Source organism: Chinchilla lanigera, unplaced genomic scaffold (genome assembly GCF_000276665.1).
Source record: "Chinchilla lanigera isolate Chin_1 unplaced genomic scaffold, ChiLan1.0 scaffold00112, whole genome shotgun sequence".
Lineage (NCBI taxonomy): Eukaryota > Metazoa > Chordata > Mammalia > Rodentia > Chinchillidae > Chinchilla > Chinchilla lanigera.
Window position 1 is genome coordinate 571,733 of NW_004955513.1, and position 26,172 is coordinate 597,904.

At 55.6% G+C, this 26,172-nt stretch overlaps 1 protein-coding gene across 4 annotated transcripts in view; it reads left to right on the forward strand.

Annotated features, from left to right (window-relative positions):
- The window catches only part of Fubp3 (far upstream element (FUSE) binding protein 3), a 47,226-nt gene extending 23,531 nt beyond the window's left edge, over positions 1-23,695 (forward strand). For 3 of the 4 annotated variants that reach the window (XM_005408344.2, XM_013506716.1, XM_013506715.1), the window contains exons 3-19: positions 721-754; positions 2,967-3,016; positions 3,400-3,471; positions 4,648-4,705; positions 6,622-6,784; positions 7,777-7,875; positions 10,183-10,287; positions 11,126-11,228; positions 12,955-13,055; positions 14,559-14,700; positions 17,757-17,917; positions 18,583-18,656; positions 18,935-19,015; positions 19,117-19,193; positions 20,905-20,973; positions 21,601-21,734; positions 22,346-23,695. In XM_005408344.2, the coding sequence (XP_005408401.1) occupies positions 721-754; positions 2,967-3,016; positions 3,400-3,471; positions 4,648-4,705; positions 6,622-6,784; positions 7,777-7,875; positions 10,183-10,287; positions 11,126-11,228; positions 12,955-13,055; positions 14,559-14,700; positions 17,757-17,917; positions 18,583-18,656; positions 18,935-19,015; positions 19,117-19,193; positions 20,905-20,973; positions 21,601-21,734; positions 22,346-22,354 (1,532 nt within the window). In that variant the 3' untranslated portion in view covers positions 22,355-23,695. The remainder of the gene's footprint in view (positions 1-720; positions 755-2,966; positions 3,017-3,399; positions 3,472-4,647; positions 4,706-6,621; positions 6,785-7,776; positions 7,876-10,182; positions 10,288-11,125; positions 11,229-12,954; positions 13,056-14,558; positions 14,701-17,756; positions 17,918-18,582; positions 18,657-18,934; positions 19,016-19,116; positions 19,194-20,904; positions 20,974-21,600; positions 21,735-22,345) is intronic. The other variant, XM_005408345.2, reaches the window with a different exon arrangement.
- Positions 23,696-26,172: the final 2,477 nt, after the last annotated feature.

Sequence of the window (26,172 nt, forward strand, 5' to 3'; positions counted from 1 at the left end):
AAATGCCACAGAATCATTTTTGCTGATGGCCAGTGGAGGAGACACTCATCAATAGCTGAAAGAAGAGAAACTGGAACAAAAAGCGTAGCTAAAGTGGTTTTGTGGGAATGTGATTACAGAGTCGGTTTTAATAATGAGAGGCTGTTGGGCACTGTTGTCTCTGTGAAATGGGCTTGAGAGGCGGCTGCGAGTTCCCGACGTCCACTGTGTGCGGACGGCCGTGTGGGCCCGCGGGGAGGAGGCCGGGGAGGCGGGCCGCCAGGGACATATGCGCGTGTTCTTAGTGACTACAGCTGCCGCTGAGCATCCGTAACAATGCTTCTGAGGAGGGTAAATCTTCTCATTTGTTTTTAAAAGAGAGAGAAGGAGCCCTCTCCTCCGGCTTTACATTGAGTTGGGATCCCAAGCAGGAGGGCAGTAGGAAGTTAGAGGGATTTAGGCGGGCAGGATTTTCTCCCAGGCCTCTCAGCATGGGGACACACAGATCAATTTCTTATCCTGCATTCAGCTGGACACTGGGTTAGAGACTGTGCTGATCAAGGCGTCCCCTCCTGTTTCATATCATGTAACGCATTCATCTCAGCCACTGAGCCTAAATTACTGTTTGCTTTCTTTCTGCCGTCCTTTCTCCCCCTGAAATGGTAAGAGCTCGTAGAAGGATGAAGTTAGTTTATCCTCGCTAATGCTTTGATTTTTCTTTTCTCTTTCTCTTTGCCACAGTAGGTAACCAGTTAGGGGCCTTGGTACATCAAAGGTAAGCAGTGGGTTATGTTTTATTATTTATTGATCATTTCTAATTGTTTATTGATCCACCATCTGTACTAGAGTGTTAGGAAGTCAGAGGTTGGGAGTGTGAGAAACCATGGGCTCCATTTCTTTAAGACTCAGGGTTTCCTGCAGCCCCTTCCAAGACAGTGTAAGCCCAGGACGAAGCGCTGGAGGACACTGGAGATCGGCCCCTGATGCACAGCAGCGCCAGGACTTTCAGAGTGCTGGAGTTGCTGTCTTCTGACAGTGTACATTTATTTTTAAAGGAGAGAGTGAAATTGCCCATCGGGTTTGAGGGTTTTGCCCGTGTCTTACGAACTTCAACGTCTTCACTCAAAAGCATGAGGCCTTGGGGTCACAGAGAACACTCCTGATGCTGCAGATGCCAGGGTGCCAGCCTGCCTTGACCATCGGGATGTGGCAGAGCCTCAGCCACGTGCCCGCTGAGCCTCTGCCTCTGTTTCCCCTCACAGCCTTCCATTAACTGCCGAGGAAAGACGGCTGAGCTTTAGAAAAGCCAGTTTGTAAGATCAGCTGTCTGTTGTCACAGTGCCATCCCCAAAGGGCAACAGGACGCTGTGCCGCTTTCCTTCCTGTCCCGTCTCCCTTAACCTTCACTGCCAGCACCACAGCTCTGACCTCTGCATTCTGCGTGAATTTTGGAGCGTTTTAATAAGCAGGCATCCGTTAACCAAAACATTTATCCCAGGTTGTCTTGTTACCTTCTCTTTTTTTATGAATTAAAATAATTTAAACAAGGCTGTTAGTATCAGGCCTTTAATTTCCTGTTACACCATAGTAGAGTTTTACTTTCCCAAACAATAACGCTTGGTGCATTAGACGGGTCCCAGCCTCGCCTTTAGGAAAGGGCTTTTCTTCCAGGAAGCCCAAAGCAGTCATCTTGGGATGTTTCTTCCCCAGAGAGCCTGTTAAGGTTGCTGGAGGCCCGGGAACTGCCCCAGCTGTGACACTGCCTGACGCAGTGCCTTGAAGACCTCTAGTCAACCCCCGAGTACTGTCTCCCACGAGGAGACAGCTCATGCGACCCACGATGGGAGCAGCAGCCAGCGGCTCTGTGTCAGGGCTGCTGTCACCCTGTGGAGCAGCCAAGGGGCGCGGGCTGACAGCCGCCAGCGTCCGCTGCAAGATGTTAGGCCTGCGGGGCTGATTAGGAAGCCAGGCGCTGGCTGCATCGGGGTGACGCCGAGCATCCTGAGAGAGACGGCGCTGCTGTACGCGGGCTGGGGGTGTACACTGCACAAGGAGGAGACTGTTTGCTCCCATCACAGTGACAGAGTGGCAAGTGCTATTTATGCTACTGCGTTTCTTCTAAGTGCCGCACTTTCCCGAAAAACATGCACTTTATTCAATCCTCCTCGTGATGGGTAAAAATCCAGCTGTGTGAGAGATGTTTAAAAATGCTTGCCTTTTTTTTTTTTTAAACTACTCGCATTTAGCTTCCTCCCAAGGTAAATGTTTAGATTTAATTGCTTTCTGGGGTGTTGGGCAAATTGGATATTGTCCACAATACACTGTATGGCCAATTTGAAGGTTTGCTTGAAAGAGCCAATGCAGTAGTTTAAAAAGAAGAAAGGCGCATAATGGATGGGCTAGCATTTGGCCGAGTTCCTCAAGGGGCGAGGGAGGTGATTCCCTGGTCCTGCTCAGCACTGAGTAGGCCCCTGTTGGGTGCTTGTTCCACTTGGGGCACCTCACCCAAAAGACATAGATAAATTGCAGGGAGACCAGGAGGCGACAGCAAGATTGGGAAACAGCTGAAGGAGACCGAGGGTTTCTTCAGCTGGGGCGGGGTCTGTGACAGAAGTCTGAACACCTCCAGAGACTCAAAAGGACCTTTAAGGTCCTGGGGCTCCATGTGCCAGGGAGGACCTAGTGAGAGGTGGATTAGGCAGCCGAGTGCAGCTGTGCAAGGCAGAGGTAGGTCCTAGAGGAGTTGATGGCTTCAGAAAACCCAGAGGTTTCTTCTCTGATGGGAGAAGATGAAGGCTTGATCTTTTCAGGAAGCGACTGAGCAAAGGGCTCACCAGCCGACACTCTGTAGAGGCTTGCGGTTTATTGGTCGGCTGGCATGGCTTGTTTCAAGTCTGACAGCATTGCCAGTATGGGAAATTGGGGAGTCTAAAATAACTGCAGAATTTTTTTATTCTACAATTTTTCCAAAATGTTTTTGTTTTTAGGGCAGTCATAACAGAAGAATTCAAAGTGCCTGACAAAATGGTTGGGTTTAGTAAGTATCCACCTCATCCTTTCCCCTCGTTTCTGTCTGCCCTGTTGCTCTACTCGCTCTCACGTGAGCCATAGCCAAGTACTTGTCGCATGTGTTCACACAGCCGAGTGCTGCGGGTCTCTCGGGCCACACAAGAGCCCGAAGTGTTGGGTGGGGTTCGCACGCCCTCCTTCCCTCCGTTAGCGTCCTCTGTGTCTGTCCACTGTGTTTAGCGTGTGGTGTCTGCCACAGTGGTGCCCGTAGCGTGCACGTGAGCTGAGGACACCAGCTTGGTTTGTCGTGAGCTGTGAGCCAAGTGTAATGTTTGTTGAAGTCATTAAGCCATTTGTGCATGGTTAAATGTGAGCTGGAGCTGTATTCTGACTGTGTTCAATTTGTTTCAGTTATTGGCAGGGGAGGTGAGCAGATTTCACGGATTCAAGCAGAATCTGGTTGCAAAATTCAAATTGCCTCAGGTAAGACTTCTTTTTCACAGACCTCAGTTCAGTACAAATCAGTATTTTGCAAATGTTTCCAGCTTCAGTACTTTGGTTTGTTGCTGAGAAGGCAGGGGGCTTAGGTAAGTATGTGTCGCTGCTGTTTCCCTGTACTTCTGGAGTCGGGCTCCTGCAGGATCGCTAGAGCCGAAGCCAGCTCAGAGACAGCCTCGCAGAGAGCGCCGTGACAAAGGCCTGCTGCCTAGGACCTGTGTTTTCTGCACCAGAATGTTATGCCGGGCATAGTGGGGCCTCAGGAGTCCCGTGGCTTTGGGGTGACTCTTCGGGGACTGCACACTGGCTCCCCTGGCCGAGACCATCCCGTCCGTCCCTTTGTGGAAAGAGGACAGCTAGGGGTTCTGGCCAAATCAACATGTGTCAGACATATTTCCAGCAGGACCAATTTGGGTCATGTGATATGGAGAGAGACAGATTGAAGAACAGTTCTTATTTTATTTGCCATTGTATCATCTCATTTGAGTTTGACCTTCTTCCAGGGGGAAGAAAGGGGCCTGGGGGTACTTGATTAGAGAGATGTTTGTTGTTTTAAAAAATGCTGATTAGAGTATCTCAAAGGCAGTAACTGCTATTAGCTATTTTCTTCTCTGAGGAAAGATTTTAAGAAGCAGCTTTTTAGAAACTAAAGCATCACGTGTGGTGTTGGAAAATAAGGTTTGCGCCTGTGTCAGATGGCCAGGACCAGTTGCACATAGCGTCGCTGATCTCTTGGGACAGGCATGCAGTAACTGGTGTAATGGTCCTGACATGCTTACCTCAAGTTCCTTACCGGTGTGCCTCAGGGCTGTGTGCAAACATGCAACCATTAAACTCCTCTACAGCGGAGAAGCTGAGGACTAGCACAGTCAAGTGGCTCAGCCAGTCGGTAGCTCACGGATGGTACCGAAGCTGGGGCTGGTACTTAGGACCAGTTCACAGCCCTCTACCGCGTCCTCCTGACTTCCTCTGCGGGACTTGTTTCTCTTCTGAGAACCAGCTCATGTTCTGTCCCCACGCGAAGCAAACTGTCTTTTTGGGAGGCTGGGCTGCTGTGGGGCTGGTGTAGGAAGCAGCCCCAGAGAGCCACTCTGCACACAGGCAGAGGCACCCGTTGCCTGATGCCCACCAACACACCTCATCTTCTTGATTCTTCTCTAGAGAGTTCTGGGATTCCAGAGAGGCCCTGTGTACTTACCGGAACCCCAGAAAGTATTGAGTAAGTTTGTTTTATTTACTTTTTCCTTTCACTCTTTTTTCCTCCTTCCCCGAGTGGGGAGAAATGGAAGGGCAGAGTCCTTACTGAACACTGTCGGTCTGTGCTGCAGCCTGGCCACCCAGCAGATGCTCCCGTAGGAAAAGACTGGGAGGGCTCCATGCCAGGGGAGCTTTTCTGTTACCTTCCCAAGGTGTTGCCTCTTCCTCTCACCCTGCAGAGCGCCTCACAGCTGTCCTAACATCTCCTTTGCAAGCGAGGCCAGGTCTCCTCGGGCTCAGACATCTCCCCACCTGAGGGTGCTAATCAACTTCCTCCTTCCTGTTAGCACCGCCTTACCTGGGCAGGTCCAGATTAGAGGGCCTGTCCCTGTGACTGCAGAGTCCTGGCCCAGGTGTTTCATCGGGGCTGACCCTTCCGACATTAGTGAGCCCAGTAAATCCACCGTGCGTGGCCTTTGCTCCTCTCAGAGGGCTGTAGGGACCAGCAGGAGGCCTCTTGACTTTGGGGCCCTCACACTGGCCATAAGACTGGCGCTGCTTTTCTGTCTGGGTCCGCATGCTCAGAGCCTCGTGCCAGATACAGGCCCCCTCACCCCAGACCCTCCTGGGGCAGGGCTATGCTGACTCTAATCACCTTACTTTTCTTCTCCAATCTACTGAGTGGCGCTGCATATGGGGACGGGGCGCTAAGATTATGTCTGGCTCAATAGGTACGGTTGTTTTATTGTTTCCATTTCTCGGGGAGTCTAGATGAGTTTAAATTCTCTTGTTCTGCTGCAGCATTGCAAGTGGTGAACCAGAATAAATACTGCTAGCAGGAGTGCATTAGAGGGCAAACTGGATGGTTTGGCTGGAGTCCAGGCATTTTTTTCTTCCAGCACAGGTTAATCTAGTGCACCAGCAAAATACTAAAACGCCGCTGTAACTGAGAAGATAGCGTGGAGTGATTTTGTACACAAAGACTACAAAGGCAGCATCTATTTCCTGTCTGTCCCTCCTCTCTTCCAACTCTGCTAACACTCCTGCTTCACACCGACCCAAGGAGTCCAGGCGATGGGATTATAACTTGGGGGAGCCGCTGTTTCCTCCAGGGAACATACAGCGGCCTGTTGAGGGACTGAGTTCTGTCCAAGGACCCAGAACATAGATGGCGTACGGTGGTTTGAAGGATAAATTCTGCAAGTAACAGCCAGGAAAGATTCTGGTGCAGAAAAGAGAAGAGGCTGGCCCAAGAGATGACACTGGTGGGCTGGCCACACCATTGCTGCGGGGCGGTTTCCCTCCCGACGCTGGGTGGCTCTCGGTAGCCTGGCACGGGAGGCTCGGGGTCCCTGCCGGGCAGCACAGAGCAGCTGCCTGTGAGTGCGCACCCAGCGGGCTCGCCTCCTGCAGCCACACTGGTGACTTGTGGCCCTGCTTTGAAAGTCAGAGCAGTTCTGTTGGTTGTGGAGAAGTAGTTTGAGAACTGGGGGTTCAAACAGTGACGACTAACCCTCGCTTTCTTCCTTCCGTCTCTCATTTCTCTCTCCTGCCCTTTCTAAACAAGCGTGTGGTGAGTGCGTACTCTGCAAGAGCGCTAACAGGGTTGGTGAGAGAGATGTGTGCAGGGCTAAGAGGATGTCCCTGTCACCAGAGCAGCTGGCATTCAGTAGGAGGCAGCCACGTTTGTGGAGACACGAGGAGGCACGGGCAGGGCAGTGCCCTTCTCGGCGCAGCGCCCCGCTGAACGGTGGTGTCATGGTGTGTGTTGCTTCTGAATTCTAGCCTAGTAGCGTGGCGGATGGCAGAGCGACCTCCCGGGCTGTGGGGGCAGGAGCTGGAGCTGGATGGAGGGCTGCCCTGATGCCTTGTGCTCTCTCCGCCTGTGGCCCCAGAGCATTTAATACTGATTCCCCTGTGGTTCTTCTCCTCCCAAAGACAAGCCAAGCGACTCCTGGGGCAGATTGTCGACCGCTGTCGGAACGGCCCTGGCTTTCACAATGACGTGGACGGCAACAGCACGATCCAGGAGATTCTTATCCCTGCATCGAAGGTGGGCCTGGTCATCGGCAAAGGAGGAGAAACAATCAAGCAGCTGCAGGTACGCGAGCCCTACACAGCCCCGGGCGGAGCAGCCGGCAGAGCAGCCAGGCTGACCTCGCCCGCCTCCATCCTGCCAGGCTCCCGTGAGCTCTCAACAGCGAGGCTCTGCGGGGCGTGCTTCACCATAAATGGCAGCATCTCTGATGAAGGGCAGTGCCGGACAGGGCGCCTGGCCCGCCACGCCCTTGGTTAGTCCCGTGCTCTTAAGCAGTGTCCTCCATCCTTGTCTCTGAAAGGGGGGCACCTGCCTCTCATGGCAGAGCTGAAAAAGCACCCAGTGTTTTATGTGAGTCTGGCTGAGTATGTGCTCCAAGGAGCTGCTGTTGTCTCCAGCAAGGTTTGGGTTGGGGTGCACAGTCAGATGCATATTCGCAGCCACGCGAGTGGCCACTCTGGGTGAAAGGAAAGCTAAAAACAGGCGTATGTGAGTCATTTCTACTGCTGCCATGTTAGCTGGGAACACCTTGCTCTCAGAGTTGTTTGGCGTTACAGTTGCAGGTGAGGGCTGAGGCTCGCTGTGCTTGCGCTCTCGCAGCCCAGGCCTTGGATCATGGAAAGCAGCCTCCATGGAATATCAGAGCTTAGGGCTCGGACTCCGGAACCGAATTGCAGCTCACTGCGGTGAGCCCTGGCTCTTGGGCAGCCCGCTTGAGGACCGTCTTCCGCTGAGCTCACGGCACAGGCCGTCCTCCCATGGCGCACCTGCATGGGAAGTAAAGCGCATATAGCATTGTGTAGAATGAGGAGAGTCCCTGGCGTTCAGGTGTCCTGGGCGCCAGAAAGAAAGAAGGAGAATTGTTTCGGGAAACGGTTTTATGAGTTGCATTTGGATGTTGTCTCGCACAACCTGCTATGTGCATTCCCAGAAGCCAGCTCCACAGGCCAGGTCACACGATCACAGTGGCTGTGGCGGGTGGGACCTGGGCTCTTCGTGGACGTAGCCCGGCCGTCCTGCATCCCTGACGGTGAGGGCTGTGCTGGTCCCCACAGGAGCGCACGGGGGTGAAGATGGTCATGATCCAGGATGGCCCGCTGCCCACGGGCACGGACAAGCCTCTCCGCATCACTGGGGACCCCTTTAAAGTGCAGGTAGGGATGAGGCCGGGGCGGTGGGTCCTGGGTATGGGGCTGTCGCCTGGTGCTGGCCTGGGCTTCGGTCTTACATCGTGTTATGCGTGCTCCTGTTTGGAGTAAGCCGTTTTCCTGAGCAGGCATGTGATGCAGAGGACATGGTGCTGTGCTACCTGGTGTGGAGCTGCCAGCTGCAGGAGGCTGTCAGAAGCACTCAGGTTGGAGAAGGGCTGGTCCCTTGTCTCCACGGGCCCTGTGTCACGTGCTGGGTCGTAGCGTGAGTAGATGGTCCTCTGGGATGGAGCAGAGCCGGGCAGTGTCTGTCAGGACCGAAGGCTGCGGTGGCCGGTGCAGTCAGGTGGCTCAGGTCAGCGGCCATGGTGAGCCCAGTCGCGGCTTTTTTGGCTCTTACGTCTCATCCTGTCCCTGTCAGCTGCAGCAGAAGAGGGGCACAGGTGCCAGAGCCACATGGGCACATGTGGGGCCTCACACAGGCATGTTGTGCCTGAACCCCCGGGACGACAGCTGTGCTGCCCGAGAGCATTAGGGCCTTGGCCTTCACTCGTCCAGCCCCTCCCCCTGCCATCGGGAATGCGATGGGGCTGCTGGCTGTGGACTGGGGCAGGGCTGTCTGCAGTGAAATGTGAATGCTCTTCCTGCCGCCTGCAGCCCGCCTCGCCCTGGCTGCGTTAGAGCAGCTGCCCAGTGATGGCTCGGAGAGCCGGGCCGCCGTCCACCACCGTGCCTCTTTAGGAGCTCTGGGGCTTCTTACCCTTCTTGGCCTTCTCGATCAGCTGAGCTGGTCGTGATCCACATGTGAGCAAAAGACCAAGGGCTGGTGGTGAGCCGGGGGCTTTCCTTGGGTTTTAGTGATGTGACTCCTCTCCTTCCTTTAGGCCTGGGCCTTCCTCTTCATCTTCTTTACGTATAAATGGGGGCGGGGAGGGCAAATTTAAGAAAATCAAATTGCAGAGCTGGGCATGGTAACATACTCCCAGCACTCTGGGAGGCTGAAGCAGGAAGATCACAAGTTCCAGTCCTGCCTGGGGAACTATTGAGACCCTGTGTCAAAATTTAACAAAAGGGCTGGAGATGCAGTAGTGTGAAGGCTCTAGGTTCTATCCTCAGGACAGCCAAAATTTTAAAAAACCAGATTGCACCAAGTCCTGTCGGCATTTACCCATTGCAGTTCATGGGTCCTGGTACTGTTAGGCCCTTGAGCTCCTCCGGAGGCACAAAGGGGGCCTGCAGCAGGCTGTGCCAGCCCCAGGCCGTCTGCCATCTTTCTGCCTACCTGGCAGCCCTTCGGCCCTCTCCGGCACAGCCTGGGGTTGTGTCTTGCAGGGGAAAGGCCCGAGCAGAGTGTTTCATTGCAGAAAATAACGATAGCCTAAGGTTTTCAACATTTTCTAATTTTAAAACCATATATTCACTTTATTTGGCAGAAATAGTTCCCTGTATTCAGGTTAAATTGTTTTTCTCTCCCCAGGTTTTATGAAAAACTTAAAATATTCGTAAAAGGAGAAAAAGTGCAGTGAACAACTGTATGCCCTCAGCCTACTCAGTGTTTTGCTGAGTGTATATTTTTTTCTCTACCATTCATAATATGCAGATACATTTCACCCCAAACCCTAAGAATAACCAGGCCCAATCCTCAGTGTCACCAGAAAAATAAAAACAATAAAATAACCAGGCCTGAAAAACTTAGCGGTGATTCCATAGCATCAGCTCATATCCAGTCCATGAGCCCATCTTTCCAAATGTCCTCAGGCTCCGCTTACTGCTTGGGTCGGTTGGTTCGGCTTTTTCTGGAACCACGACTCGGTCTTGGCGCCTGCATCCCCTCACGGTGCTGGGTACGGCAGGCCTGGTGCGGGTGAGGGCAGCGGAGTCACCTTGAATGCTGTTGGATCCACAAGGCAGCCTTGCCAGCATTTCCAGCCTGTTTGCCATCCCTAGCCAATTGTACCTTACCGCAGGGCCTCTGTGAGGACCCTCTTGGGGTCTTTGTCACCTTGGCCACCCCTCCCACTGGAAAGGCATGACATCAGAACCTGTTTTGACCACACAGCTGTGCTGACGTGGTGTGGCTTAAGAGCTGGGCCCTCACTGCGCAGACCTCTGGGCCACCTGAAGAGCCCGTTGTTCAGGATTTGAATCTGCAGCCCTTACCAGCCGCCTGCCCTAGTCCCACAACTGCTGTGCTGAGTTCTCCCTCAGCTGAGCACCCTCTGAAACTTTAAGCCCGCTTTGGCAGGGTTGGACTGGAAAGTTGCACCTGGTGCAGTCTGTTCCCCATAATGCCTTGCATTTGTATTTACACAGCAAGCAAGAGAAATGGTACTGGAGATCATCCGAGAGAAAGACCAGGCTGACTTCCGAGGTGTGCGCGGTGACTTCGGCTCCCGGCTGGGTGGAGGCAGTATAGAGGTACGCTTGAGTCCGGGGTGCAGTTGTTGGTCACTCTGCTCTAAGCACCCTAACCTGAGTAGGTTAGTTAGCTGGCCTTGTGTCTCGGAAACTCGGAGTCTGCCTCTGGCCGGGGTTTGAGCACAGACGCTGTATGAAAGGACGGGAGGGTCTCTTCCCCTGACCTTGGGGTTTGGCTCTAAAGGTTATCGTGCTCCCCGGATAAAAACCAAAGTCCAGCTTTTCGCAGTGATCTGTTGTGATGTGTTGATGCCAGCCTTGAAAGCCCATTTCATGGATGAGGTGTCCATCTGATACATGTCGCAGCGTGGTGGACCTTGGGGACGGGCCTGAAAGCAGCGAGCCAGCTGCAGAGACCGATGCAGACCAGGCAGACAGAGGGGCCGGGGCCAGGAGGGAGAGTGGCTGCTGGCTGGTCAGAGCGCGGGGCGCGGAGACGTTAGGGCGCGGAGGGCAGTGGCTCTGTGGCGCCGTGAAGGGTTTAAGGCCAGTGCAGATGCACGGTGCACCTGGCTGCGCATGGCTGAGGGGACGTGCTGTTGCTCTTTCCCTCGTACCGCCGTGCAGAAAATGAAGACCGTGTGCAGGATCGTCGCTGTATCGGTGTGTACGGTATAATTGTACTTCCTTTATAACTTTTCATTAAATCTTAGACTTATTGGATGAATATTTCATTGTCAAGAATGCAGTCCTTAGCGATATTATTCTTGAGAGGAAAACAAAATTCTTTATTATGTTACTTCTAGCATTATACTGTCGTGAAAGCCAAATTATGTTTTTTAAAAAATAAAATCAGATTCAAGAAAGCTCTGACGAGGTCTTGTTTTTCTGTACTTAGGTGTCTGTGCCTAGGTTCGCCGTTGGGATCGTGATAGGAAGAAATGGGGAGATGATCAGAAAGATCCAGAATGATGCTGGTGTGAGGATTCAGTTTAAACCAGGTTGGTTTTGATGATTCTCAAAAACCCTTAGTGATAGAAACCGCGGGGCCTGCGCACCTGGGCTCTCCTCGCCCCCGCCCCAGCGTTCGGCCGCGCGCTCGGCCGGCATGCACCGGCCTGGCTGGCTCCCTCATGCCGCCACACGTCGGTGCTCGGTTCACAGGCTGCATTCTCCCCACAGCCCTGACCTAACCCTGTGCTCCGAATGCGGTTGTAACCAGAATCCAATTGCAGACGGAATTCGGCGCACGATTCTGGTTGCAACCAAATTCCAGGCGTAGAGTTAGGGTTACGACAGTTGGGCAGAGTGGATTCTGCCACCAGACTATGGAAGGAATTAAGTTCGTGAACCGAGCACCACTGCACTCCATCTTAGGGGTTTTCTCTCCTTGTACAGCATAGCACTTCCAGTTCATAGTTTTGCTAAGTAAAGATTTTTTTTAATCTGTTAGTTTGATTTTATATAGAGATAATTTATTATGATAAGAAAGGATAAACATTGTAGGGGATTTTATTTTTTTTATTTATGGGGGAGTTTGTTTTTTGTGTTACTAGGGATTGAACCCAAGGCTTTCACACTAAGCTATATCCCTCACACCCCACCCGCTCTTTTTACTTTTTCTTTCTCCTTTTAGACAGAGTCTTGCCAACTTACCCAGACTGGGCTCAAGCTTGGGATCTTCCTGCCTCAGCCTCCCAGAATGCTAGGATTACAGGCAGATGCCACAATGCTCAGCTCTTTAAATATTATTATTTTTTTTTTTTTAAAGAAAAACAGTAACAGTGGTACAAAATTTAAAAACAAGCTGAACATGGTGGCTCATACAGGTAATCCCAGCACTCAGGAGGCTGAGGCAGAAGGACTGCAGCAAGTTTGAGGCCAGCCTGGGCTACAAAGTGAGTTCAAGGCCACCTTGAACTGCATAGTGAGACCTTGTCTTACAAATATAAAAAAGGGGGGGATGGAATTTCAAAAGATAATAGAGTAACAATGGTTAATACATTGCATATTGGTATTTTCAAAGTATTTGCTCAGATTATAAGATACAGGCATGAAAAATGGATCAGACAGTATAAGCGCAAACCTTTCTTTTCAGTCAACTAATTGAAATTAGTAGTGTAACTGTCTTAACTATCTCGTATATTTATATATTTTTTTCTTTAAATTTTATGAATTGGGGCTGGAGATTTAGCTCAGCGGCACAGCGCCTGCTTGGCAAGCCCAAGGTTGTGACTTCGATTTCCAGTACCGGGGGAAAAAAACCTAAATAAATAAATAAATAAGTAAATAAATAATAAATAAATGAATTTTATGAATTTGCTTGTATGGGAAAAATTTTCTACACTGCATGTGTTTTCTTTGTTTCTCTGAAGAGAGGGAAGCATTATGATGAGGTATGCGTTATGATGAGGTATTTTTAGATACTGTTGCCTTAATGCCATTCTGATTTCTTTGGCCTTTTGAGTTTTGCTTTGCTTTTCTGTTGATACCTTTTTAAAATAGCTGCATTTGTACTTGCTTGAGAATTGAGTATTGACTTGAAGTAGGCAAACAGATGTAATCACACATCTCCCTGTCTTCCAGACTCGCCATAGCACAGGCCCTTGGCCTGGTGGCCGTCTCACTGCCCGTGTGGCACCAGTGAGAACGTCGACCGTGCATCAGCCTGGCCCTGCTTTCCTAGTTTGGGGCTTTCTTAATCCCGTCTCTCACTTGGCTCTGCAGATGACGGGATTAGTCCAGAAAGAGCGGCGCAGGTCATGGGCCCTCCAGACCGGTGTCAGCATGCAGCACATATCATCAACGAGTTGATCCTCACGGCGCAGGTGGGTCCCGTACTCTGCTTGTCCTGTGCAGACCGGAAGTGCACCCAGAGGAGCAGGCACACCCTGACCCAGCCTTATCGGAGACCAGGGACCTCTGTGTGTCCCTCTGTTTCCTGTTTCCAGCTCTCAAACAGTATTAACATGTCCTCTCAGTTCCATAGTCCTGGTGCATCCTCAGGCACCTAGGGCCAGGCTTGTCTTTGAGACATGCAAGTGGTGTTCCACCCCTGCCTCACTGTGACCTGTGCTGGGAGCTGCTGGAACCGGCAGATTGGCACATCCTCCTGTGCAGGGGCTGATTGAGGAAACTTGTTTTGAGAGCGACTTGAGCCAAAGCAAAAGCAGCTGGTTAGATTGGAGGCACAGCTCCGCCCTTGGCCCTAGGACCTGGGACAAGCCTTGGAAGCTCCCTGACCTCATGGCCGACTGCGGCTTTTCTTTAGGAGGCGCTGCTAGGTGGCCCCCTGCGAGCCCCCAAGGTCCTTCTAAAGTATAAGTGAATGGGCCCACCCGGAGCTGCAGGAGGGGTTCTCTGGAGAGGCCGGGCTGTGACCAGAGAGCCAGGCTGCGGTGGTTAAGTGGGACCCACGGCTGGCTGCTGTCTGAGCGGGAGATGCCTGCGCTCTCCGGCTGGGCGTGTGCATGTTTTAACATAAATCCCTCAAATTACCTTGTTTACTTGTCAGTTGTCTCGCATAAAAGCAGAGCGCAGGGAAAAGCACTCCAATTATCTCTGCTCTCTGCTGGCTCTGACTCTGGTTCAGTTTGCCTGTCATCGGCATGAGCAGGCTTTGCCGAGCATTGCTTCACTGTGTTGAGCGGCGACACTTGGGCTTCTTGGCGTGAAGGAGCTTGCAGCATGGCCAGGTTTGCCCTCCGTACTTGGCAGGTCTCAGGTCCTGCAGCCCCTGAGCAGCGCAGCAGTTGTGTCTGGGACAGGGCTTTCTGTGCGCTGAGGGAAGGGACTCCTCCTGGGAGGCTGGGATTGAGGCTGTGCTCTCAGCCCTGGCCCCTGGGCTGGCGGCAGGCCCCTCCCTTCAGCCACCCTCAGCAGTCGCTCTTGAGCAAATTTCTGCTTTTCCCAGGCGTAAGACAACCTGTTTTCTTATATCACTTTGTCGGCTTACTGGTTGGAGTGCAAGGTGCTGGACAGCAGTGACTAAATGGTCCCACATTGCACCACACGTCCGTTCCGAGTGCCCAGAGGTCCTTGGCATCTAGGATCTGGCTTCAGACATGGGGTAGAGCAGCTTCAGCTTGGTAGAAAATACCCAAGTCTTGATGCCTGTAGGTCGAGTGCTGTGATCAAAGCTCCAAGGCCACTGGGCTCAGGTGCAGCTGCGTGTGTCCACTGCACCATCCTCAGGCACACCTAGGACATGTGTCAGTCCCGGGCTGAAGGTGCTGGTGGGTGACGCTGATGAAACCCTGTCCCTGAGCCTCCTCCCCAGAGAAGGAGAAGAAAAGTGGCGACCTGTGTCCCTGAACCCTTGTCCTTCTCAGGAAAGAGACGGCTTTGGAGGCCTGGCAGTAGCCAGGGGAAGAGGCCGTGGCCGAGGCGACTGGAATGTGGGTGCCCCTGGTGGCGTCCAGGAGATAACGTACACCGTGCCAGCGGATAAGTGCGGCCTCGTCATAGGCAAAGGTGAGTGGGAGCAGTCGGGGGGCGGCCCACAGGCTTGGGGGCTGCAGCCAGCTGGCGCGGCGGTCTGTGCCATTGGCCTCCTTCTGCAGGGGCCCTACCTGGTGCAGGCCTTGTCTGGGGCCCCAGCTCAACCCGTCTCGAGGGGCAGGTGTGAGTGTGAGCAGACCTGTGGTCCTGCGTGGAGTGACTGGCTGGTGACGGACACGCCTCGGGGGTCCCAGGGACAGTTGTGCTCATGGAGAGGGCGCTTTCTGGCACAGGTGTTGCTCGTTGGGTTTGAGCGCTGGGGCTTCATTGATGAAGAAGGTGCGGATGGGCTGTGTCCTCTGGACACAGCACTTACGGGGAGCAGGCCATGTCGGGGGACATACAGGTGGACTTGCTGGCAGGGCCGCGCCTCAGCCCTGACAGCTGGGAACTTGGACGCAAGGCAGAGCTCTGGAAGGAGCTGCGCCTGCGGGGATCCCCGCCTGCTGCAGGCCTGGGGGGAAGCGCGGGTGGAGGGGGCCTTGTCGCAGCAGGCCTTGTGTCTGAGGCTGGATTCTGTACTGTCTTCATTGTTCATGTGACAGCATATGGAGGAAATAAATGCCGTCTGTTCCCCAGAGTTCCTCAGATTTCTTGCATCACCAAATACCTCTCAGCTGTTTCGGGGTGGTCACGTTGCAGGGAATGTGATGGCAGCAGGCCTCGGGAGCGCGTGGGTGCCGCTCGCCCCTCGGCTGAGATCCGCGCTTGCTCTGCTGGAGGACAGAGTGCGTTCTGTGTGCTTTCACACCTGCTTCTGCGGTGTAGACCTTGCCATTCAGATCAAGCCATTGTACCGTGGGGACAGTGTGGGTGGTGATTTTTGGCGCTGCTGCTGTGACCTGGCTGTCACTGCTGCTCGAGTGCTGCAGTGTGTGTGTTGCACACACCACCCAGACCCTCTTTGCTGATAGGAGATTAAAGTCTGTGGGCACCTGTGGGAGGACGACCAGAGCCTGGTACCCCGGCCTTCTGAGAGCCATCGTGTCCGAGGTTTTCACTCGCCTGTCTCCAGCAGGGAGCGCTTGCGGCCACAGAACAGCCCACGCATGTGCGTGGATGTCACCTGCCGCAAAACCCCCCAGGCAGGCCCTGAGGGTGGAGATGCAGGGTGGAGTAGTGCCTGCCGCCAAGTCTGCGTGTGCTGCTTGGGTAGCAGCAGCTGCAGGAAGTCCAGCGGGAGCTGTGCCGGCCACGCGGAGGGTCTTTCCCATCACCCCACGGGTGGCGCGGCTTGTTTCCTTTCTGGGGGAAGCATGTGGGTGAGGGAGAGGGAGCCGAAGCAGCCGGGCCAGCCCTCCTGGGCTCTGGCCCTTGGACAGACGCATGCCTCCCCGGGCCCCTGCTGGATTTCCATGATAAACACAGCAACATTGACAGATAGCGTGGCCAGCCCTGCTCTTGTCAGCCAGGCCTTTTAGCAGCGTTGATTAATTGCTTTACGATTTCACGTCCAGCCGGGGGCCACTGGTGGGTCGCTTCTGCCCCCCCATCAGGTGGAAGAATGGAGCAAGCTGCTGAATGAGTCGATAGATGGCCACCATGTGCCAAGCTGGTGACCTCATTTTGAAGGAAGATGAACTTAAATTAACTCCTTCCGGCCCCGAGCAGCTTGGCGGTGCCTCCTCGGGCATTAGCATGCTCCCGAGGCCTGTGGGTTGCGTGACCAGGCAGGGCCGTCTGGGCTACAGATCGCTAGTCCCAGCACTGCCTCTGTCCTAACCTGCAACCAGACAGCTCGGGGCTGGCCCCGAGAGCACCCCGGAGTGCCCCCCCACAGCCTCCGTCTCTTCTTTGTTCCTCATTGTGCCCCAGAAACTTGCCTTGGGGGCAGAGGTGCTCACTTTTCCTGGGGCACAGAAGATAAAACCTCTGACCTCAGGAAAGGGCCCAGGCCGCTGCACACCCGCCTGGAGGAGCTTTTGGCTGGCTCGGCCCGGGAAGGCCCCAAGCCAGGGGACAAGAAATTCTAGCTGTTCTTTAGGAAAAGCAGGAGCGCAGAACTTGGGTGGGGTGTTTCTGGTGGGTGGTTTGTTTTCCCTTAAATTGAAAATGGCCCTAAACTAACACAATACACACCAGCCAACACTGACTGATTCTTTGCCCGGCTGCCGGCTGCCCCTGCCCTTGCTGAAGGATCGCCAGACCCACCCTCCGCTTTTTCCTCTTGACCCTTGTGGAATCCTGTCGCCCTCTCAGGATAAAACAAAGTGTGTCCCCTCCTCTCCTGCCCTGCTTTGCAGAGATGCAGCTGCAGGGAAGGCTAGGGTGCTCACAGGGCCCGGGTGCCTTAGGGGAAGTGATCCATGTCGCTTCTGGTTGGTTTTGACTGGGTGGGCAGTGTTGGCACCAACACTGCCGTAGGTCTTCGCTGTCTGTTATCTGTTGCTCCTTGCTTCCCTGTATCAGGCTTCCAACGTTTTGTCTTTTGCCAAGTTTGCAAAAACTCTGCTGTAACTTTGCGGTGTATTCCAGCTGCTCCTTTCCTCTCCAGGAGCAATCTAAGTTCTGTGAAACTTCAGAAGTAGAATCAGACCATTGTTACGCTTCTGGAGCTTTTGTTACGCAAATTTCAATAAGAAACTGGGACTCTTGCAGGTTTTTGAAAGAGTCCAACTGTGTCCTATCAGCCCCACCCCCGCCCCCACAGAGGCAACAGGGACTTGCGAAGGGACGGGGTGGATATCCAAGGCCCATCTGACCACCGGAGGAGAGCTGCGCAGTGGCCCACCCAGCTGAAGGGCCCCTTTGTGCTTGGGCCCTCCGAGTCCCTGGTGCCTTCTGTAGGCTGCGCCTGTGGCCAGGGGATCATCAGTGGCTGCCTCCGGGCCAGGCTGGAACACTGTTGGGCCTCAACCCAGCCCTGGGGCCGGGGCCTGTGCGCCGGGCTCTGCATTCCTCCAGGCAGCAGGGCTGCTAAAGGGTGAACATTGGGTTTTGTTAGAGCCCTGGGGGGTTCCCAGTAGAAAGCACTGCTGGGGGCATTGCGGCTGGGTACCCCTCCCTTACCCCCTGCCTCCTGCCTGCAGGGGGCGAGAACATCAAAAGCATCAACCAGCAGTCAGGCGCGCACGTGGAGCTGCAGCGGAACCCCCCGCCCAACACCGACCCCAACCTGCGGATATTCACCATCAGGGGCGTCCCGCAGCAGATCGAGGTGGCCAGGCACCTCATCGACGAGAAAGTCGGTGTACGTACCCGCCCTTTCCCCACCTGGCCAGCTGCAGCAGGACGTTCTGTGGGATGTCCAAGGTGCCTGTCCTCCCTGGAGCCTTGCACTTCCTGTGCCTTCCATCCCTGCATCTCGGGAGTGCCCCGCTACTTGGCCGAGGCCAGGTCAGAGGCCCAGGGAAGGCAAGCTTCTGGCAGGACTCCTGGGGCCGCAGCGGCTCGGTCCGCAGCGCGTGTCCTGTGCAGGCTTAGATGACAGCGGGCGTCGCCTGCCCCCAGCCCTGCAGCCACAGCTGTCATTGACTCTGGCTTTAGTTTCAGGCACCTCAAAGCAGATAAAGAAAGGGAGTGTTGATGGAGGACAGATGGGCCACTGATCACCTCAGTGGGGACGTAGAATGGCAGAAAGAGCCCTGGGCCAGCCTAAGTTGACGGGAGAGTCAAGCAGGTTGGTCCTCCCCCAGGGTGACGTGCCAGGGCAATTGTGGTGGTGCCAGGATTGGCTGTGTGGTGGTGCTGGTCACTTGAGGGCAGCGCCATGGCTGCCCGCGCAGTCGCTGTGGAAGGAAGGCTAGTGTGAGTGCAGGGGCATCTCCTTCACAGCTGTCCCAGAGCGGGCTCACCTGGGGCCTGGGCGGAGGGCAAGCCCGCCACAGGGGTGACAGCCGCTCTCTGCCCACACAGGGAACTGGCCTGGGTGCCGCCGGAGCCTTCGGACAGAGTCCCTTCAGCCCGCCACCTGCCGCCCCCCACCAAAAGTGAGTTCTGCGCCCACCGCCCAGCGGGCCGGCACCACAGCCTGGTTCCCAGCCCTCAGCTGCCCCAGGCTCTGGGTGCGGGCAGCTCTGCGTCCCCACGTTGGCGTGCCTCTTGCTGAACCGCCACATGCCCAGCAGTGATGGGGCAGAGCCCCCAAGCTGGAGGTCCCCAAGCCCGCCACTTCCAGGGAGCCCCTCCCTGGTGGGAGGAGGGTGGCGAGCCCGGCCAGCCTTGACCCTCAGCGGGGCTTTGCTTGGCGTCCCTTCTCTTCTCGCAGCGCCTTTCCTCCGAGGGGCTCAGGTTGCTTCCCCAACCTCGCTGCTAAGGTGAACGGAAACCCCCACAGCACCCCCGTGAGGTAGGTGGCGGCCAAGGGCAGTGGGCCGGAAGAGGCGGGCGCTGGGCCGGGGCTGGTTGGAGAGGCGTGCACAGGTGTGAGTGACTCTTCGTTGTCCACAGTGGCCCTCCTGCCTTCCTGACCCAGGGCTGGGGCAGCACCTACCAGGCATGGCAGCAGCCCGCACAGCAGGTCCCAAGTAAGTGGCTCGGGGGTGGGGCGCACAGGGCTGCTCCAAAGGGTTGGTACCAGCAGCCTGTGGCTCGGTGGGGACACAGGCTGCTCTCCGAGGGCCACCTGCCCTTCTCAGAGCTGTTCCTTCTGCCCCCCAGGGGCTGGGTCCACCCAAGCCTCTCCTGCGCCTGGGTCCTCTGCCCTGCAAGCGTGGCCCCGCTCCTGGCCCAGAGCTTCGCTGCACTGCTCTCCCAGGCTGTCCCCTCCTGTCCTCAAGGTAGTCTTTGCCAGTGTCCCTCTGCTGCAGCGATGGTGAACCTTTCAGAGACGCCCAAACTGCAACCCCAAACCCACTTCTTACCACAGACACTGGCACTGCGACTGAACCCAAATACTGAGGCTTTAGTTTAGGAAGAACAACTGTGACGGGCTGCTCAGCTGCTGGGGCGACGTGGCTCCCGTGCCGACGACAAGGGCTCCTTACGCCCGCGGCAGCCTGTGTGCCACAGCTTTGCCACTGCTGCTCTAGGTCCCTTCACCCGGGCTTCCGTCTGCCCGACTGGCAGCATCTCCCCCAGAGCCAGCTGTGAGGAGGGGGTGCTGGGCAGGATGGAGTCACTCAGCGCTCCCGTGAAGGCGTCCCGTCCCCGTCCCCGTCCCGTCCTATGCGCTCGGCCACCAGGAGCCCATCTACAAAGTTCTGTTGGGCCTGGTTGCAGGTCCTCTGCACAGCACACAGCTGATCGCCAGTGTACCCTCGTGTACCCCTAGCCGGAGCGAAGCCTCAGCGCCTACACTCGGCTCCTATGTCTCTGAAGTCAGGGTCTTAGCTCTGGAGCTCTGTGGTTGCAGTTTTTCCCTTTCCCGCCAGTGTTTCTTTGTGTGACCCTTTGGGTCTGGGGAGAAGTCTGCTGGGAGCTCCTGAGCCCCCAGGCCCGGCCGTCGGTGCTCGGGCTTGCTGCCTCCAGGCCTGCTGCCCGCAACTTGGCCGCTCCACGGCTTCCTGCTGTGTGCTCTGCTCGCCTGCACGGGTGCTGATCTCTGGACCCCAAGCAGCAGGGTGATGGGAGCCCTTGTTTTGCCCCTTTGTGCCTAGAGGACCTGTGAGGAGCCCTAGACTGACGGCACACTGTAGGCACAGAGGAGCCTGGGCCTTCCCTGGAAGCAGCCTTTGGGGCCACAGGTGGCACCTGGTTTCCTGGCCACGGTCTTGAGTGACTGCCTCAGGGTGTAGGAGTAGCGTGGGCCAGGTCGGGGAGGAATCCAGGAAGCAGAGCCCTGGCCACCCTTCTCTCAGGGAAGAAGGGAGCCGTCTCGCCCCCATCTCTCCCCTGCCCGAGTCCTTGCCAGCCCTGCAGCCTGCACTCAGCCCACACTCAGCCTGCAGTGGTGAGCAAAGCAGAGGGCGCCCTGCCCGAGGGTACCTGCCACGCTAGCGGGGCTCGTGGACAGCGGAGCGCGGCCCTCTGCAGGCGGGCACTTGAGCCAGCCTTGTCTCATCCTGCTCGCGCTGAGGTCTGTGCCCCTCCGTACGGCCTGGCCCTGAGGTCATCTCCCTTGGCCCAGCACCGCACGGCAGGCAGAGAGGAAGAGACCGCGTATGCCCTGTTCCCTCTCCCCCCGCACCCAGCGGTTGTGTGAGCCGTGGGCGCGCTGCGCGTGTGGCTTCTGTTCTCTGAGGAGGGCAGGGCATGTGCGCTGGGGTAAGCACGGGGGACGCCCTTTGCTCTGCACAGGCCAGCAGAGCCAGCCGCAGAGCAGCCAGCCCGACTACAGCAAGGCCTGGGAGGACTACTACAAAAAGAGTGAGTGCCGTGCGGCCCGCCCCCGCCTCTCCCCTGCCCTGACCGGACCTTGCCTGTCCCTAGAGTCCATGGGGTGCTGCCAGGCCCAGGTCCAGGCGTCCTGCTCCCTGCCGCTCCCGCTGCTGCCTGTCTCTGTCGGGCCATTTCAGACCGCTGAAGGGCAGGTGGCACTTAGCGAAGGGACCCACCGGGCCAGGTGCAGGCTGGAGACTGAGCAGCCAGAGTGCCTGGCAGCGCTGGAGAGGTGGCGCTGAGCCGCGTGCGTGTCCCGTGCACAGCGGCCGCTGTGTCTTGTGGCCGTAGCACCTCGCTTGGTCCCCGTGCTGGCGAGCTAGGCCTTCCCATGGCCAGGGCGGAGGTGTCAGATTGCCACCAGCAGGGGACCCCGTGGAGGTTCGGATGCTTGCTCGCCTTCCCCAGCTCCCGAGGCCGGCGTCACCAGCTCCTAGTGGGCTCTAAGCACGCTGAGCAGACACCCACGCCGGGCGTCCTGATCTTCTCCCCAGAGCTGTGGGCGGGCGGGCAGGTGCCTCTGGAGAGGAGCTGGGCGGGCGGGAGGGCGGCCTCACAGCAGGAGCCAGCGCGTTGGTTCCCACCGAACTGACTGCCTTCCTCCTCCACCCCCAGGTCACCCGGGTCACGCCCCCAGCGCTGCCCCTCAGGCCAGCTCGCCAGACTACACGATGGCCTGGGCCGAGTACTACCGGCAGCAAGTTGCCTTCTACGGACAGACGTTAGGGCAGGCGCAGGCCCACAGCCAGGTCTGTACCGTCCCGGGCCACTCCCTTGCCAGATCAGCCCGGGGGCCTGCCCTGAGAGCCCAGCTGCAGCCGGCTGTGTCCCAGCCAGGCACAGGAGGGGGACAGCAGCCTCCGAGGGGCTCGCGTGAGCATGGCTTCTCCCCTCCGGGCCTGGCTCCCTAGCTGCAGCGCGCTGAGCATCCATCTGCCACTGCAGGCTCAGCTGCTGCCCCGGAAGGCCGTGGGCAGCATGGGGGACGGCGGCCCGCACACGCAGGGCAGGGCAGGGGCCACACCGGCTCTTGGCCTCGCACACGGAAACCTAGAGGGCTGTTTCAGCCAAAGCTGGGCGTGATTTCTCTTCACAGGAGACAGGGAGTCAGGGGCCCCTCGGGGTGCGTTTCAGGTGACCTGCGGCTGCCAGCCAGCACCCGGGGAGTGCGAGGCCCATTACCAGGGCTGGCGCTCACGCCGTCACCCTTGTCCATTATCCCTGGCAGGAGGGAGCCCTCCCCTGCCCCAGCCGCCACTGCTTAGACCGGACTCAGCGGCGTGCTGGTTGGCACGTGCCACCACCCACCCACAAGGGCACCGAGGCGCCGCCCGACTGACCACTGTCCTTCCTCTCGCAGGAGCAGTAGAGCCCGATGGCGCCGGCATTTCCCCTCGAGATCAGTGTGAAAGAAACCTGTTTGTGACAGAGGTTTTAGATTCGCGGACCTTTTGATGAAGAGCTTTGTTTTGTTCTGTGAAACACTATATTTAGATTAACAGAATATTTCTAAAATCCGGGAAAATTAGTTACTAAAATTGCTGATAATTTCGTTTCATTATTTTTGTTTGTTATTTCAAATGTGTAAGCTCTGGGATTCTTTTTGGAGCAGTACCTGCAAATCCAGGTGCCAGAATGTGCCTCGGAGCAGTGACATTTCAACATGGTATGTTTTGTTTTGTTTTGTTTTGTTTTGTTTTTGTCTTTTTATTTACAGAGTTTTTTTGTTTTTGGTTTTGGTTTTGTCTGTTGCAACAGAAGGTGGCTTGGAAGTCTTAGGTAGTATGTAACAAATTCTTTTTAAAAATTTTTAAACAGTATTTAAATATTCTTAAATGTGTAAATTCATTAAGTGTTTTACTTCTAATTTCTTGTATCTTGGCTGTCTGATTTTATTGCATTTTTTAAAAACCTGAACTATTATGTATTGTAATTAATTATGTGAATTCTGAATTGAGACAGATAATTGTATTGCTGTCCAACAGGGCTTGGGAGGGGACGTTTTGTAGAGTTTATATAATTTCTAGAGTTTTAAGGGGTAATATAAACACGTGTGGATGTATTTAGCAGACGTTTTTTCATGTCTCATTACCGGTTGCGATTGTGTATCTAAGACCTCCAAGCTGGTTTTAAAAACAAAACAAAAAACCTTTATTCTCTCAGAAATATAAATACTGTTATTTTTAATATTAAAAAGAAATTCAATATAACTTTTAACAAACACTGTGGAACATTAAACCATATAAAAATGTAGTAACTATTTTTTAATTCCAAGGTGTTTTTTGCTTTTTTCTTTTGAATATTTTCTTAATATTTGTCGGATTAACTAGATGAATTAATAAACCTAGTATTAACCACAGTATGAATTAAATAATTGTGATTTAATAAAGGGATATGATTTCCAATGTTTACTGTAGTGTATCTTGTACAGATAACATGTATTTTTAAAGGAAAAAAACGGAACCGAAGCTATTTTTTCTTGCATTTGTAATCGACCTGAGGGACATTCCGTCTGAAATGTACTGAAGTCAGTTTCTGGTTTTTCCTCCTTGTTTTCCTTACAGTGCTTGAAATGTCTAACTATTACAGAGGACTTGGAGAATGTTATGCATGTTGTTTTAAAAGGTGTTCTTTTTATTTGACTGACAATTCATTTTACACTCTATATAATAAAATCCCCGCAGGCCACAGGTCTTGTGGATGCAGCGTCTGTGGTCTGTGCTGGTCTGCGTGCTTTGTCTCTGCCGGCCGTCCCCTCCGCGCCCTGCCCCGCGCCATGTGGCCCGTGTGAGCGGCCTGGGCGACCTAGCCAAGCTCCCTCCGCCCCTTCAGGGCTCTGCGCAGGTGGGCCTGAGAGCCGCGGTTGCTGCCAGCCCTGTCCCTGTCCTTTCGGAGGTCGGGGAGCGTCCTGGCCGCGGGCGCCCTACCCTGAAGCCTGAGAGTGCAGCGGCCAGCGTGGCAGCTGTCCTGTGACCCGGACTGCGCCTGCCCCCACTCCGCGGCATTCGTTCCTGCCGCTGCTGCTGTCGTCTTCCCGCCCCGCTCACCGGTGGCTCCCACGGGCCTTGGGCAGCCCCAGGAGGGAGCCTGGGGCCTGGGAGAGCTGCTGGGTGTGGGTGCTGTGGGTGTACGTGCGCATTTTGTTTTGTGTGTTCAAGATGGGAACAAAGGGAGCGTCCTCCCTCGGGCCTGGGCTGCAGGGAGCAGAGGAACTAAAGGCAGCCTCAGGCTTCTTCCTGTCCCCGTGGCCGTGGCCGTGGCCGTGGCCGCAGGACTGGCTTTGTGCTCAGTTGTCCACGCGGCCCCGCCCTCGGTTTAGACACATGGGCCCCTGTCCTGCTCGGAGCCCTCCTCTGCCGCCCGTGTGCGCACGCGTGCGTCTGCCCGTCCCGTCCGGTCTCCACTGCAGGCGTTAAGAGTAGGGAGAAGACATCTGCGGCTCCTCCGGCCCGAAAGGGGGTGGAGAGCGGCCCAGCTGGGCCACGCTGCGGCCTGTTGAGAGCCGGAAGACAGCGGAGACGAGGCATCTTTAACTACACCTCTAGAGAATCGAGGTTGACGTTGAGAGATTGAATAGTGCAAGCCGCTGTGAGGGGGGCGAGGGAGGAGGGCGCCGAGGACGGTAATGGGGACTGGGGAGAGGGCATTACGAAGACTTCCTTCTAATTCATCTTCCAAGCTCCGTGCCAAAACAGCATTTGGCATGGTTCACAGGGAGCGAGTGTGTGATAATGAACCCGAAGGTGTCCCTTAATTGAAGACTGAGCATTGCGGTCTGTGCCAGGAGTCGTAAATGGCGCAGGCTTGCGGGAGGATGCATTTTCTTAAATGTATCGGTAAGTACAGATTAGCGCCTGTCCCCAGTGAAATGCCCGTACTATAAATTATGGAAATCTCTCTCCCTTTCTCTCTGATGCAATCTTTTCTGGGGGGGCGCAGGCCCGCAAGAGGCGGGGGAAAGTTTGCAGGCGGATGAGATTTGGCCTCGCATTGACATGGCGCCCGCCCGCCCGCGGACCCCGTTCCATCAGCCGTCAGCAGTCTGCTGCCCTGCAAGGCTAAAGTGCTCCGAGCGGGCCACGCGCAGCGATTGCCTTCCATTAAGAAAGCTGCGTGGTCATCACTGGGGCGGCCTCCGCTTGGGGAGCTGGTGCGGGCTGGGCTGTCTGCGAGTGCCCAGGTCAGGCTCCTGGACGCCTCTACCAAGCCGCGCCCACCCCCACCCCAGTGTCCGTGTGGCCTGGGTTCCCCAGCTGATGGACCCCTGGTCTCCACGTCTTCCCAGGGTCCCCCCGAGTAGTGACCCCCCCATGGTGTCCGGGGCACAGGTGGCACCTTAAAATGTGACATGCAAGAGGGCACCAGGCACCCTGGGGCCCCCACGTGCAGCAGGCTACAGCTCCTCTTTCGCAAACCCACTTCTGGCCCTCTGGGGCCCAGCTGGAGTTTTGAAGATGGATAATGCAAATGGTCCTCATGGACTCTTAGAAATTAATGGCCAGAAAGTGGCCTGACAATTCCACAGGGGGCTGCTGGCCCCGGGCCCGCATCTTGTGCAGTGCAGAAGGATGAGAAGACCCCTCGCCAGGCTTGAGACAGGGTCACCTTTGCTGTTCCTTGTCCTGAGAGCCTTTCTCTGGCACCTTTCAGGAGCGTTCCAGAGCTGCACCGGGAAGAGGGGACTGCGGTTGCTGGGTCCGGAGGCTCAGGGACCGGCCCTTCTGCACACAGGCATGGAGGGCAGGTTCTGGGCCAGTGCCCCTGCCCTTTACCCACGGCGAGGGTGGCCGCGGCTCCTTCGTCATGATGTCCCCAAGGCAGGTAGCACCGGGGTGGAGAAGCAGCCCCTCAAGTCAGCAGACGGCATCCTGGAAGCGAGTGACAGTCCTTTCCAAGTCCTCTGCAAATCCACCTCGAGTGTGTGTGACCTCAAGGTCACTACTCAGACACTTCTGCGCATTTTGTGGCCAAAATTGAGTTCCCGCTGGGCCAGATGCAACAGGACGGTGCTAAAGCCCTGCGTGTGGTGCCACGTTCCTCATGTTTCTCTGCCTTTTACTGGCGATGTTGCCGTTTAACCCCCGAGTGCAGGGTCCAGGGCCCAGGAAGGCTGCGTGTGCCTCACAGGGAGACACAGGTGCCAGGTAAATCGGCTTGGCCCGAGTGACAGAGCCGCTGGCCGTGAGT